The sequence below is a fragment of the Polypterus senegalus genome, chromosome 1 (genome assembly GCF_016835505.1).
Source record: "Polypterus senegalus isolate Bchr_013 chromosome 1, ASM1683550v1, whole genome shotgun sequence".
In the NCBI taxonomy this organism is placed as follows: domain Eukaryota; kingdom Metazoa; phylum Chordata; class Cladistia; order Polypteriformes; family Polypteridae; genus Polypterus; species Polypterus senegalus.
The window spans coordinates 278,865,985-278,882,085 of NC_053154.1; the positions used below are offsets into that span (position 1 = coordinate 278,865,985).

Genomic DNA, 16,101 nt, shown 5'->3' on the forward strand with positions numbered 1-16,101 from the left:
GCAGTTTGCTTATGGACAGCAGAACATCAATAATTTTAATTACAATTAACTACAATTTTAATATATGTAGGATATTACTATTGTATGTTAGTTGAGAAAAATAAAATCTATTTTCTAATATCACTTTTCCAATTTCTTAGTAACAGAGAATCTAAGTTTCTTCCGAATAGCGTTTACACACAAAGAGTATATAATGGTAATACAGGTTTTCCTAAGAATGTTTTATATGATGAGACTATGTGAATACAATTCAAAATCAGTGTGATGCTGTTGTAAAACTAATTGCTTCCTATACAGATAATGAAGGATAACATTTTTTAAATGTCTATCCCCCAACAATTATATTTTCCTTTGGTACTAATCACATACGTTTCAAGGTTACAGGTATCCCAAAATATTTCATTCCTAAACTGACATTTCCTTTGGGATCTGGTCTTCTTGACCCCAGACTCAACCAGATCCTTCTCCTCAGCAGACTTTAACTCAAATTCATTATAGAAATGTATTAATATTTGCTTATTACACCATAATTCTGTAAACAACAATTCTGGGTGTTGTAAAATTTATAGTATTATTTCAATAGTACAATCAAATGTAAAAAAGTTCCTGATTTATTTCAGCACTAAAAAGATTTACATATTTATAATTTAGTTAGGGTGGCACAGTGGGTGGCGCTGCTGCCTCGCAGTTAGAAGACCCAGGTTTGTTTCCCGGGTCCTCCTTGCATGTAGTTTGCATGTCTCCTCATGTATGTGTAGGTTTCCTCTGGGTACTCTGGTTTCCTCCCCCAGTCTGAAGACATGCAGGTTAGGTGCATTGGAGATTCTAAATTGTCCCTAGTGTGAGCTTGGTGTGTGGGTGTGTGTGTGTGCACCCTGCTATGGTCTGGCGCCCTTCCCGGGGTTTGTTTCCTGCCTTGGGCCCTGTGTTGGCTGAGATTGGCTCCCGTGACCCTGTAGTTAGGATATAGTGGGTTGGATAATGGATGGATAATTTTGTTATTGAGCAGCTTTGAACCAAGTACTTCCTCCTTTCCATAGTCAAAGGCCAGTCACTGTTTATAAACTAAGATACAATTCTCTGTTTACATATTCATACACAATTATATTCTAGTAACCATACACTAACTTGTGACTGTATTTATTAATTCCAGACAACCCTAGCTCATGTATATAGCAAATGAAAATCATGACTGCATTAACATGAGGATTCATATTTACAAATAAAATATGATAGCTTACTGTTTTTTGTACCCATGTCAGGTATGTCTGGAAATATCCTAGCTGACAATCCAAAAACTCTCGACTTTCCTTAAATATAATAAAAAAAAAATCAGTTAGTAAGCTTAATAGAAAAGATTAAACAGTTTATTCACCATAGCACTGGTTAAAGTATACACCTTAGCAAAATATCTCTAAATACAATTCCTCTATAACATACTGTATATAAATCATAATCAAATCTGATTTTACTGCTGTATTAAGAAAAGCCAAGGCCTTCTAATGTTTATCAATTTATAATTTAGAACACATGCTCATGTCAAGGCAGGGGCTGCAGCAAAATTTTGTTTTTTTGTTTGGCAAATATTCTGTACCAGTCTTGGTAGAAAAAAAGATACAGAAAAAGACACTGCCCCTGCAGTAATTTTCTTTGCTTTGCTGTTACATGTTGCACTTTGACCTTTTGATATGTCTACCTGCAAATTGTTTTATGAACTTTAATTGCTTTGAAAGTGGAAATATGGGAGTACAGCAAAGTCAATTAGTACAAGTCATAAAAAGACAGACTAAGGAGTTATTAGACAAAAATAAAAATTTACATAATTAAAAGAATATAAATAGGATTTGTAGACATACTGCACCATCAGCAGCAAAAAATGGGGGTGGGTTTAGAACCCTTTACAAAAGAGTTTGCATAGTAAATAGATTTAATAATTTTAGTCTATAAAAAGTGTCAGTTGTCAAGATTTATTAAGTGTGACCGGCTTCTGAAAGACAACATTCTTCTGGATTTTGGAGAAAAAGAAGAAAGGGAAAGGTTGAAGACAATTTGAGGAAAAGAAATTTGATAAGACCGAATAAATTAATAGGTAAGCCATTGATAGAAGCAGGTTTAAATAATTCATCTAGGAATGAAAAATGTCACCATGGCTTATTTTTACATGAACTTATTTTGCCTTTGGACTAACTTTTCCTATCCAAATCATGTAAAACCCCTGTGAAAATGTACTTTGTGAAACTGAGCTCCTTGCCTTGGATTATAAGACTTGGGTGACCTTCTCTGAAAACTAACAACTCCATGATGTCTTTATAAAAATTTTTCCTGGGTTTGCAGCTGTTAACTTAGGCATGCATCTGTGAGTAAGGTTGATTTTTATCATGCCTGTGTCATGCAGGGGAAATAGGAGTTCTGAAATTTGATGACTTTTCCATATATTTAAAGAGGCATGCAAAAGTATTTAATCCCCTTGAACTAATCATAATTTTCTGCATGACAAATGATTTGTACACATATTTATCCATTCAGTATTTTAATATGAACTCTTATGCCGTAACAATACATTTCCAAAGTCAAAATATACCATTTTCTATGGATATTTAACTTTAAGCATAAATATTTAAACCTCTGTGCTTTGGATTAGGATTACACAAATGACAAATAGGTGGTAGTGCTATGGTTTCACAGTAAGAAGACCTGGGTTCACTTCCCGGGTCCTCCTGCATGGACTTTGCATGTTCTCCCCGTGTTTGTGTGGGTTTCCTCTCACAGTCCAAAGACATGCAGGTTAGGTGCATTGGCGATCGTAAATTGTACCTAGTTTGTGTGCCCTGTGGTGGGCTGGCAGCCTGCCTGGGGATTTGTTCCTGCTCTGTGTTGGCTGGGATTGGCTCCAAAAGACCCCCGTGACCCTGTGTTAGGATATAACGGGTTGGACACTGACTGACAAATAGGTGCCAGTCGTTTGACCACAATAAAACATAATTAGGAACTACTTGTGAGTCCATTATATTTCTCTGGTCTTTGCTGGACTGAATACTTTTGCACACCACTGTATATTTTGATATTCCATTTCAACACTGGACGGCACGGTGGCGCAGTGGTAGCACTGCTGCCTCGCAGTTAGGAGACCTGGGTTCACTTCACGGATCCTCCCTGTGTGGAGTTTGCACCTCCGGGTCCCATAGTCCCACAGTCCAAAGACATGCAGGTTAGGTGCATTGGCAATTCTAAATTGTCCCTAGTGTGTGCTTGGTGGGTGTGTGTATGTGTGTGTGTACCCTGCGGTGGGCTGTTAACCCTGTCCAGGGTTTGTTTTCTGCCTTGCGCCCTGTGTTGGCTGGGATGGGATCCAGCAGACCCCCGTGACCCTGTAGTTGGGATATAGCGGGTTGGATAATGGATTGATGGAAAAAAATTAAGGGGCCTGAGTCTTAAGTTGTGCATCAATTAAAAAAATGAAGGCAAAGTTGTGCATTTCAACTCCAAAAGTCAGCAAATGCTATTAATAGGGTCTATGTACTAGTCAATAATTTATGCACTGAACTGTTGCAAGAGATCTGCTAGACATATATCTTTGATTTTTTCATAGGCATTTTTCCATCTGTTTAATGCATTTGCTTACCTCTTTAATAAACTATCTAAATTAGTTGTCACTTTATCAGTCATAATAATCCAAATTTGAATGTCTTGGCGTTTCTTTTGATTGTTGTTCTTATAGAATTGTATTGCCCTTCATTAATACTTCTCAAGTTACTATCTCTTTCTTACCTCTGTCTTCATATTTTGCTTATGTTCAGTCCTCACCCTTATGGTAGTTCTCTGTATGCATGTCCTCATACTTCTTTCAACAATGGCCTCTTTCATTACCCATCCCTCCCTTATATGTGTTTGAATCTCACTACAAACTTATATTCCTGGTTGCCTGCTTCTAGCATCTAGCAGGATGCAACACAACGGCGTGGTGTGCAGTATTAAGGTCACTATATGACTTCTGACTAGATTGATCAATTCAGAGCAGTTTATCCAGGCAGCCATGGAGATACACGTGAGAGCATCCTAGAGCTTTGAAAATAGATAGACACTAATGTCCTTTGCCAACAGTTAGGCTGAATTATTTAAGCACATAATTAGCAAAAGCACCACTCAAATGGTGGTAAATTATTTATTTTTAATAATTTTACTTACAGCTTTCAAAATTGATGATCCATTTTGGTTTAATATATCCTGAGCGTTTAGTGCGTTTTGAATGGTAGCATTAATAATAGCCTGCAAAAATAAACAAAGATTTAGGTCACAGAGAAAAGAATGTTTTACAAACTCTAATTTTATGCAAGGCATGTTAAAAGTATGTTTGAGTCAACTGTCACACACATACGCTTGGAAGAAGGTTGGTAGGATCAAATAATGCTGTTTCTCAGCTGGACTGAGGGTTGGTGCTGTTACCTAACCATCTCTCCTTTTGTCCCTGTGCAGACCAGCAGAAGAACCAACTAAACAGTGATGTCACCACAAACCTGCCCTCTGATGAAGTCACTTCTGCCCTTCTCTGATGACAACTTCCCTTTGAAAAGCCCACCTACTGAAGACATTACTTCCTCTTCTGGCCACCCTGTACCATCCCCTTCCTGTCTAAGTCATATACATGCCTCTCTTCTACCTTCTGTTTTCAGTTCCATTTTGAACACCACTGTAACCCAAACCTTTTTGTATCTCCTGCTGTCCTTTTTATACAATTTAAGTGTCCTTTAAAAAAATTGACGAAACCTGCTTACATTTGAATCATATTACTTTGAGAAAATATTTTCTATTTCTTTTGTTTTTTTCTAAATGGAGCACAAGCAGGTGAAGTTACTTGCTCATGGTCACACAGTGTCAATATCAGGACCTGAAACTGCAAACTAAGGGTTTGAAATCCAAAGCCTTAACCACTACACTGCCTGGCATCTTATGACTTAGGCATACTTAAATGTAGTAAAAAAACTTTGCCTCATACATATAAACTGCACACCACATTTCTCAAAATTTCACATGACCATTCCAGTGGAAATAAAAGGCTATTTATGTGCAACATAGCAAATAAACATGACTGTTCCTTAGGAACAATAGGCACACAAACAAATTAAATAATGTTTTGAAAATATAAGACTGAAATGCCACATGAAAGTTTTCTTTAAGTTATCTACCATTTTAAGTGTAAAATTAAGCTAAAGACTGCTTAGTATGAGCCTCTGTCATTTTATTTACATTTACTGTATGAGACAAAAACTCTACTCTGTTTTTAAATGTGTATTTTGTGCTGATATAAATTTCATTTTAATTGTTTATAAAAAAGAAAAAATACACAGTCACATATATAACAAATCTGTATAAACTGTTTTGGTTCACCTTTAATAGAGAGTATGATTATTTTTAAGAATATGTGCTTTTTTTTTTTGCTTTTATGTGTTTGTTTATATTTTACTGGTGATGTCATAATTGTTGCCATTTTGTATATCAATGTTTCATGGGTACCAGCATTTTGGTGAGTTTATTAACCACTTATTAAGCACATGGTGTATGCACTGCATGATGCGACATCTTGTGTCCGTGTTAAATAAAGACGGCCATGCTGTTTGCAATATGTCTAAAAACTGTGGCAAAACAAAGGAGCAGTTTAGCATGAAACCTTTTGGTTTCTGGTTTTGTTAGAGACTTTGAACTTAGAGATCTCCCTTTAAACTAGATTAATAAATTACTTTCAACTTTTAAGGAGTAAATCCCTTTTGGGGGACCTGAGGCAGGCCTTTGATGCTGGATTAAGCCCATTGGGATAACACCTTTTACAGGCAGGCATAGGAAGCCTGACCTGGTCAGTGAAGCCTTTTGGAGGCCTCACACCCCATTATCATTACTGTTCTGACTACTTTTACTGACATTGTAAAACAGCATATCCATGTAATTTCTGGGGGAAAAAAATTAAAAAAACAAGAAAATACTTTTTTGAAATTCAGCCATGCACTTCACCTCACTGCCAGTCTCTCTCCATGACAACAATTCACCCCCAAGGGCATGGTTTACTCTACTGATTTTCCTCATTGAAAAATTATCTACTGTAGCTAGCCCTGCACGGGTGACTTGTGCTCTGTGTTCTCTAGACAACTAGACAATAATCTCAAAAAAATGCCACACAATCACTTAGTCTTTCACTATATGTAATGAAAATCACAGACAAATCTGAAAAACTGTCAGAACTCTTGCTATTTCAGTCATTTACCACTGAAAGTTTCTGCAGCAAAGGATGATTAGATACATGAATACACAGACTTTGATGCAGGACTCCATATTTCATAAGGCTACAGTAGCAGCTGTGTTTGTTAGTGTTTATCATATTATGGACTTCAATAAACATCCACTGACAAACAGGGGTGGAAAGTAATAAAGTACAATTACTTCATTACTGTACATATTAGGTACTTTATTCACAGATCTGTACTTTACTTAAGTAGATTATCTGTGGATACATTTGACTTTTACTCCTGTCACGGGCTGCTGGGTACCATACCCAGTTGAGATGCCTGGAAGGACCAGGAGAGGGATTATACCTCCCCTGGGCCACGAGAGGACAGCTGTCCTGGTTGCTACGGGGGTCATGAGAACCGAGCTGGGAAGCTCAACCCTATAGGGGCCTGTGGCCACCGCCACGGGGGGCTTACTGGATCCTAGAGCCCTGGAAGCCAGCACTTCCGCCACACCAGGAAGTGTTGGCGGAAGGAATTCCAGGGTCACCCGAAGTGCTTCCGGGTGCTCATGCGGCACTTCCATCACACCAGGAAGTGTTGGCGGAGGTTCATCAAGGGGCACCTGGAGCACATCCGGGGAGTATAAAAGGGGCCAGCTTCCAACAGTCGAGAGGCTAGAGTTGGGTGGAAGAGGACAAGGCTTCGGAAAGTGGAGAGAAGGGGCCCAAAGTGGACCATTGAGAGGCCCAGGAAGAAAAGGGTGTTTGGTGCTGGTGCACTGTGTGCTGTGCGGGACTGTGATTAATGCTTTAACTGTAAATAAACCGTGTGTGGTGGACTTGAGAACGGTGTCTGTCTGTCTGTGGTCAGGCTGGCTTTCACACTCCACTACATTTTACAACAAATACCTTGACTTTCTGCTCCACGACATTTCTTACCTTTTACAGCCACATGAACAGTTTGTTGCTTTAGAATTGATCATTTTAGTGAATCATGGAAATTGATTTGTGAGCACAAACAAATTAATTCAGTAGAACTCCAAAGGAGTGCTAAAACAGGTTTGATGCCATCAGCCCCTTTTGTTTAGAGCTGTGTTTCTTAAACCATAGGTTGTAGACATGCATGTGACAAGTCACTACATAATTGAGTGGTAAAATTAACCAAGTCTGGCCGTCTGCAAATACTATATGTATTTTTGTATCAGTATACTGCTGCTGGATTATGTGAATTTCCCCTTGGGATTAATAAAGTATCTATCTATCTATCTTTCTATCTATATCATGAGATAAACCACTCATTATTTCTCATACTATTTGCAGCGGAGCAGTTGGTGAAACAATGCTGTTGACACATCACAGAGAGCTTTCATTTATGCAGCAATAAAATATACTAAGTATTCCCACCTTCTAGTTCACAACCAGTGAAACAATCTAACAGTGAAAACTGACGACAAAGACATATATAAGAAAGGGGGAGACAGAAGAAACGACAGGCAGACAAGCTTCTGAGGGGAAGAGACTGTGGCACTAGTTTAAATGTTGCATATCAATGATGTGACAATTTTCAGGGTTTTCTGAGAGGTGAGGATATATATATATATATATATATATATAGTGCCATAGCAGTTTTTTATAAGTGAAGTTTCGGTGGTCATGGACAACTGGTTGGTTTTTCATTATGTGTTCACCAATCTGGGAATGTGAAAGACATGTCTGTTTAACCACTGAGAACTGGAAGAAAGGTGGCACGGTGGGTAGCGCTGCTGCCTTGCAGTTGGGAGATCTGGGATCGCTTCCCAGGTACTCCCTACGTGGAGTTTGCATGTTCTCCCCATGTCTGTGTAGTTTGCTCCAGTTTCCTCCCAAAGACATACAGGTTAGGTGCATTGGCGATTCTAAATTGTTCCTAGTGTGTGTGTGTCCTGTAGTGGATGGAACTGGAAGAAAACTAGTTACACATTTCTAACTGGTCTGTTCACTGAATTTTTCAGTAAGATTTATCCTATCACCCACATAAAGCACATATACTGTATATACTATATAAAATATGTATGGCACCACGAATTCCAGCAGGGCCCGCTGGGAATTGAGGTTTGGTACACCCTTGTTGGGTTCCGTGGGGGCTGCCGGGGGAGCAGCAGAGACCTACAGTGGTATATATAACTCATTTAGATAATTGTATTATTAATGGTGGAGCTCATTTGAAAAACTTTATCTTCTTAATGTTGTTCAAGACAAGGTAAACAAGCTACATGGATTAGTTTTTAACTACTTCATTCTTTAACTGATAAGATGAATCAGATAACAAAGTTAAGTGACCTTTCATACAATGCTTTCCAAAATCATCACATCTTTGCGTCACATCCCAAGAAATTCATTCTCTAAGCTTACCAGAGTTTAAACCAAGCATTTCCACTGGCGGTGATACACCTCAGAATGGTAACAGTTGTTTTAGATTCAAGTCCCAAGTGCTGTGAGAAGTTTGCATGTTCTACTTGTATTTGCATGGATTTTCTCCTGGTGCTCGAAATTCCTCCCAAAGATAAACAAATCAGGTGAATTGCCAGTGCTGAATTGGCTTGTGTGTGTGTGTGTTAACCCTGTGATGGGATAGGATCCCGTCCAGTAATTGTTCCTACCTTGCACCCTGTTTGCTGGGCAGGCTCCAGCTGCCCCCTAACCCTACTCTAAATGAACAGATTTGGAATATGGATAAATACACTATTGGTTTCACAATGCATTAGTCCCCTGCTTTTCTCATTTAGTAATATCAATGTAAGACAAAGGAATGAAACAAAAACATTTACTTTTTTATTACTTGGCCATTGTTATTTGTCTTTTTCTGTCTCGATTGTCACTATAATTATTATATTATTATTATTATAATCCTCTTCTGGAGTCCCATTATAGTACAGATTTTCTAATATAAGTTACCAGATTAAATTTGTATTTAACAGAATAACCATTCAATATGCACACCTAACACCAAATTATACTGTTGAATAAGGGAATACATTTGCCAAGTACTTTTATTTTAATACTTCAAGTATATTTTCAAGCAAGTACTTTCTTACTTTTACTTACATAGAAAGGTCAATGGGGTACTTCAACTTTTACTTGAGTATATTTTTGCTAGTTTATTTGTACTTTTTACTTAAGTAAATTTTTGAGTACTTCCTCCACCACTGACAAGAAATAGTGAAAGTTACTGTTATGTTTACCCGGAGTTCCTCACCTGCCTTATGTTTAAATTTCTTTTTTCTGTCTTTTTTGTTTAATTTTCATTTGTTATGGTCATTTCTGTTTATTTTATTCTGTCCTTTTATTTGTAAGTATGTTTGATGTATTATTATTTTTGTTACTTGTAAATTATTTGTCATTTATTGATTATTTATTTTCTATGTGTGAAAAAGTGTTCTGCTATTTTTCTTATAATGTATGGGTGGACCCCCAAGAGGCAGGACCACCCTTACTTTACCACTAAGAACCTGACCCAGCCTTTAAAAGCAGGCTGGTAAAGTTAGATCCTTGCATTCTGTGAATGTGCTTTGGAGGAAGTTGTGCTAGGATTGCCATTTCTTTTATTTTATATTATTTCACTACTGGACAATAAGCCTATGAATGGGCAACTACTCTCTCTGCCACTAACCATCCAGTTTGTGCCACCTGTGAAACCACTTTGGGTGAATTAAAAGCAATTTTTGATATCCCAGCCAGGAATGAAGTTGTAATTAAAAAAAATCACTATTAGAAAGGGAAAATAGGAACACAGATTAAATTAGTGTAGGAGAATAACACAACATAGAGATGTGAAACGTTGGCAACCCAGTTGGGGCTTCCAATTTAATTCTAGCCCAATGAAAACAAAAACAGCATGTGAAGATGCAATCTTAACAGTGTATGTCAAATGAAAAGAAAACAGCCTTGAAAGACAGTTTGCCATCCTTTAGTGTATGTCTTGGTCAGCAGAGAGATCCATCCTGCAGTCAGCTCAGTCTAACAATAAACACCCTATTTCTTGGGAACCTGGGTTTTATAACACTCTGGTCAGAAGGGATAGAGTCTACTGCCCATCCGGGTGTCTTCTAACAGCTGTGCAGGGAAAGGAAGACAGCATGGTTAGCGACTGCACCCACTTTCATCCTGGGATGGTTGGTATACCTCTAATGAGCCTGGAACATGCTTCTCTAACTCACATGTGTGACACCTGAAATCAAGGACAGGCTCTCTAGTCAAAATATTGGCAAAACACTAGTTGAGGCTATTACGATTACCCTAAAGGTAAGCTCTCACATTATCGAAAGAAAATACAAATGTGTTTATGAACAAAATATATGGGGATGATATAATCTGTACAGCATGTACTGGGTCTGCCTCGTGGTCTCCTCTCATTTGAACATGGCCAAAATTTCTCTGCAGTTAGGTGTCCAGGAGGAATCCAAATCAGATGCCCAAACCACCTCAACTGATTCCTTTCAACGTGGGTGAGCAGCTGTTCTACTTTGAGCTCCTCCTGAATGTCTGCACTTCTCACACATCTCTAAAGCACGCTGTGAAGGAAACTCATTTCTGCCACCTGTATCCACAATCTAGTCCTTTAGGTCACTACACACAGTTCATGACCATTAAGTGTGAGTAGGAACATAGGTCGACAACTAATTTAGAACTTTGAACAAGATCCTAAAATGCTTAAACTACTCCACTTGAAGCAGCACCTCATCCCCAACCCAGAGAAGGCACTACACCCTTTTCCGGCTGAGAGCCATGATCTCAGGCTTGGAGGTGCTGATCCCTGCCACTTCACCCTCAGCTGCAAACCATTCCAGTGTGTGTCTAAGGTCACAGTCTGATGAAGCCAGTAGACCACATCAGCTGTAAAAAGCAAGAAATGTGATCCTGACCCCAGTAAACTGAACCCCCTCCACTCCTTGGATATGCCTACAAATTCTATCCATAATAATAGTATCATCATTTTTTCATAATCTGTAAGTACTTTTGCCGGAGACCGACTTTAGAATAAGTGCTAAGATTGGTGGGTTTCTCAAACAACTATCATTGCTGTATTAAAGATTTTAGCTCAGTTATTTCTCCTGTAACTGTGCCTCCCGCAAAGCAAAATTACAACATTAGTAACCGTGAATTTTTGGAGATTAAACTCACTTTAGAAAAATGGTGACATAGGCTGTAAGGGGTCAAACTGACATTCATAAACATACCAATTGTAAAATTCTAATTTAATCAAAATCTGCCAAAAGAATTAATGCAAGACAGGCTTACTAAGCTATGTCTTTTAGCTGCTTCAATTTTGTTATTTCCTTAGGATCAGGTGATGCCCTTTCCAGGAAATATGACTGTGAATGTTTTAATTACCCAAACTCATCATTCCCACTGAAAAGAATTCTAGAAGTCACTAATGTAACTCAAACTGTCTCTTTGCTTGACAAAAAGTTAATCTTGGATCTAAATAAAGTGGATTCACAGAATAGAATTTATGTTCTCCTTTTTTCAGAAGTAAGGTTATTCTGTAGTCTAATGATTCTAAAGTATTTTTGTGGTGTTTCTGGTGGGAACATTTGTGCAAGGATGTCCATGAATTTGTTTTATTATGATCTATATGTGACTGTGCAAGATTACTGAGTGTAATCTAGTGGACTTGTTACAGCCCCTTCCATTTCTTTTCAGACCTTAGAAGTCTATTAGTATGGATTTTATTACTGTTCTAACCCTTTCCAAGGTTACACAGTAATACTGGTTGTAGCTGACAGGTTTTCCAAGTTTGCTCATTTTATATTTTACAAACTGGAAATCCCTAGCCACTTTAAGATTCATCCAGAATTGATACCCAAATATCCAAATTGATGGGATGCTAGAATATACTGTAAGGGTTCAAGAGTCAAATACTTGGTATGCTGGCAGGGGTATTGGCCTGTTTCGTGACCTACAAGCTCTGTTGTTACACCACCTCTGTCATAGGAAGACCCCAGTAAACCCAAAAGACATATCAGGAGCAAGAAGAAGAGTTCTAGAAGGAGAGTTCTCTCCTGATTTACTGTTTTTTTTTGAAAAGAATACATTTTTCTTTGTGAGGAGATATTTGTAAATGTATTGTTTATCAAAATCGTTGAGTTGTTAGCCTTAGCACATACAATTTAGCACCAACAAGGAGTACTTCTGTTTTATTACTGTTTAACCGAAGAAAATGATGTGTCATCCATAACTTTATGACCTGGAGACAAGCAGTAAGAATATTAGGAGGAAGAACAGAGGTAGATTCAGTGCATAAATAAAGCTGTGTATCATCAGCTTAACAGTGAAATTGAATGCCATGCTGCCGAATACTGTACGACCTATAGGAAAAATGTAAGTAAATAATAAAAAGAAGTGGCCCCAGCACGCCCTGTGGAACTCACTGTGTAACCACTGTACTCTCCGATCTAAAGCCTTTCACCTGATCAAACTGTCTTCTATCAGTAAGATAAAAGGAAAACCACATGATACACAAGGCTGCAAATTCCAAAATTAGCTAAACATTCCAGAAGTATCTTATGTACAAGAATTGTTAAAAGTCCCATGTCTGCTGCCTTGTGAAGATCACTTGTAATTCTGACCAAATGCAGTTTCAGTACTATGTTTTCAAACGAAAGCCACATAGAAACTGTTCAAACAGGTTATTTGTTGAAAGATGGGACTGGTTGAGAAGCAACTATCTTTTCAAGAATTTTTGTTACATATGGAAGATTAGAAATAGGTCGGTGGTTACAAAAATTTTTATCGTCTAAACTAAGTTTTTTTAATATTGGTGTAATTGAAACCATTTTAATTTTTAAGAGGAACCATGCCAATGACAAGGGATGAGTTAATTATAGAAATTATCAAAGGAGAAATATATGGTAAGCAGAACTTAACAGGACTAATACATATTGATTCCAGCTGACAAGTACAGGAATTGGATTTTGTTATAAGCTCAGAAATATCAAATTTAGTCAGTCATTTAATCGTTTTCATTTTGTAATATCTTATGAACCTATGATAAGATTATACAAGTGGATGCCCTCTCACATCAACATGATTTAAGCAAAAATAACAGTGAGCCCAAACCCACAAGTCTCCCGGGAAAAAATCCTTGGAGCAGTGAAGCTGTTTGAACCAATTGATAGTAAAGATTTGGGAAGAAAGCTTTCCTTCCCCAGAAAAGATCCTGTCGGTATATTGTTTATTCCTGACTCTGTGTTATATTGTTTAGGGCTTTGGGTATTTCCTATTTTGAATGTATTTTTCATAATGAAGCCCCTTAAAATATAAAATATCTTCCATGCCTAGGTTGACTAATGTTTAAATAACTGGGATGTTTAAGCCAAGGTACTGTAGAACCAATTGAAGTTCAGCATGTGTCTTATAAAATCTGTTAAATGTAAGTAAAATGTCTTCCCAAAATACTAGGTTCTAAAGAAGGTGTGGCTCTCTACACATACAGTAAATACATTTCTAAAACAGCATTTGCACCTATTTGCAAAAGTATGATTTTTATGTGAAAATGTCAAAGGATTCAAAAACTGCAAACTTACTGGGACTGAAGCAGCAGATGTGTTCAGTTGTTGTACAGTTTTATTCAGGACTACCTAAAATACAGACAAAAAATATTTTACTGATAAGTATTGCCAAGCATTGCATTGCAAACAAAAATATAACAAGTGAGAAAAAAAATTGTGTTAGTGTTTGGTTTCACTTTACTTTTTACATTCAGGCTATGCACATTCACACTTCTTTCCTCTTTTCTGTATTCACTGCAGTGGAATGCTTCATGAATATCCAATGCAGATTAAACTTTTAACCACATTTTAGCTTATGACTTTTCTGTGATCTTATGAGGATATACAGATTTTGTCCTTCTGTAAATGCATAAATAACTTGTATATTTTAAATGTTATATATAACTAGGGGGTTTCACCCCCTGCTCGCTTCGTTCGCCAAACCCCATTTTTGTTTTTCCAGATACATACTTTTAAGATTTTTTTTCCTCTTTGAATTGTTGCTATTTCATTAGTTTCACTTTTATTTCAGAACTTCTGTGAAAACAATATTTGGAATCTTTCAAGTCCCAACGTGCTGAATCTTTTTAATGAGGTCAGTGAGACATGTGTTTAATGACTTTGTACCATAATTCAGGATAGGTTTCTCTGTTTGGAATTTCAGCACAGACAAAACAATCTACATCATCAGCAGTTAATAATTTTTTTGCAAAGTAACCAATAAATGCATGTGAGGTAAACTCCGTTTTTGAAATTCTCTTGACTTAAAACTTCAAAGCCTTACAATATCACCTATGACCATAAATTCAATCTCTATTAGACTTTTCATTATTTCTCTTTCTTTGCGCTAATGCGATGTTTACTTTCTTTGTTTTGACACTGTCGTTTTTTTCTGCTTTCATATTCTGTATCTTGCTCTGCATGTGTATCGTGCCTACGTTTTGTTTTGAGTCTTTTGAATTCCAGTTTTCATTACCTCTAACCTGCTCTGCATGTGTTTGGCCCCCTTGTTTTTTAACCTCTTTATGACGTTTTACTTGGTTTTCTACTCTGTCCTTTATTTCTGACCTTGCTTTATCCTGCTTTTTTTTCAATGACACCTGGTCTGTGGTGATTATTTTCCCTTTTTCGAGTAATAATTTCCATTTGTTTGCGCTACTGCGATCTTTACTTTCTTTTTTTTTTTATTCTTTGTAATTTTCTACTTTTATATTCTTTAACTTTTTCCACATGTGTATCTCGCCAACTTTTTTTTTTAGCTTTTTGAATTCCACTGCTTTCATAATCTCTAACCTGCTCTGCATGTGTATAGTGCCAACGTCCGGATTGGATGTGCTTTTTTTCAATTCCACTTGTTCCGGGTTGATAATTACTTTCCTTATTTTCTGAATTTGCACCTAGATTATTCTTTTTCTTTTTTGTCTTTCCAACGCTTTTGAGTCTCTTTTCTCCGCGCTGCTTTCTTCTTCGCTGAGTCGTCTACGTTTCATTTATAACGTATTGTCCTTATACGCTTTATATGCGCTGAGAGCCCTGGATCTGTGTGTGCTCAAAGCCAAAACACGACTGAGTGGGTTGCTGCCCGCTGTCTTATTTGATATTGGTTATAAGTAGGGCGTGTCTTGCAAGAATCTCATTTTCTACGTCATCGCGAGACGGTCCTGGGTCAATCTCTTGGCACAAAGTCTCATGTTTAAGGTCCCCATGAGACGCTCCGTGGCCAATCTCTTTAGTCTCGCACTTTTTAAGTGAAGATCACGTCTCGTCGCCCTAGTGTTTCTCTCCAGGATTTTTTTTATAATAGAGAGATAATGTCACATAATCCATGTATTTTCTTAATCACTGATCCAAATAAGTATCATGATGAGCAAGTTGCCAACTCTTAGTGTCAGGCCATAACAGACTACACTCGCTCATAAACCTACACTCACTCACAATGGGGCAATTTAGTATTGTCATAAATATATTAAATAAAAAAATCATAATCATGTTGTTTAGTGTGAGGGACCTGTGAGATCAGGACTGAGGAAGCTTCATTTAAAAAAGGGAAGATATTTTGTTTTAGAAAAACACCAATAAGGCATACTGCTCTTTTTATCTTTATATAAGTCAGAAAATTTCTTTGTTTTTAGTTCTGTGGAAGTCTGACCTCAATTTCTTATTGCTCACATAAAAAAATATTTAATGTTTCCAAAAGGATTTAGTATTTATGGGCTAAGTTTTTTTTGGGTAGTTTGTTTTTTACCATTATTTTATATTTGAATAGGTACTTAACCTCTGTTACAGTTTGTAAGTTCATGAACTTTAATGCAATATATACATTGTTGTTTCAGAGCATTTTTGGAAGTTTTTACT

At 37.2% G+C, this 16,101-nt stretch overlaps 1 protein-coding gene across 1 annotated transcript in view; it reads right to left on the reverse strand.

The window, feature by feature from the left end:
• prom2 (prominin 2) overlaps positions 1-16,101 on the reverse strand; it is a 152,813-nt gene that overhangs the window by 14,382 nt on the left and 122,330 nt on the right. Inside the window, exons 19-21 of the mRNA XM_039775157.1 lie at positions 13,783-13,836; positions 4,186-4,266; positions 1,242-1,310 (exon numbers count right to left, since the gene is read on the reverse strand). Of these exons, the coding sequence (XP_039631091.1) occupies positions 1,242-1,310; positions 4,186-4,266; positions 13,783-13,836 (204 nt within the window). The remainder of the gene's footprint in view (positions 1-1,241; positions 1,311-4,185; positions 4,267-13,782; positions 13,837-16,101) is intronic.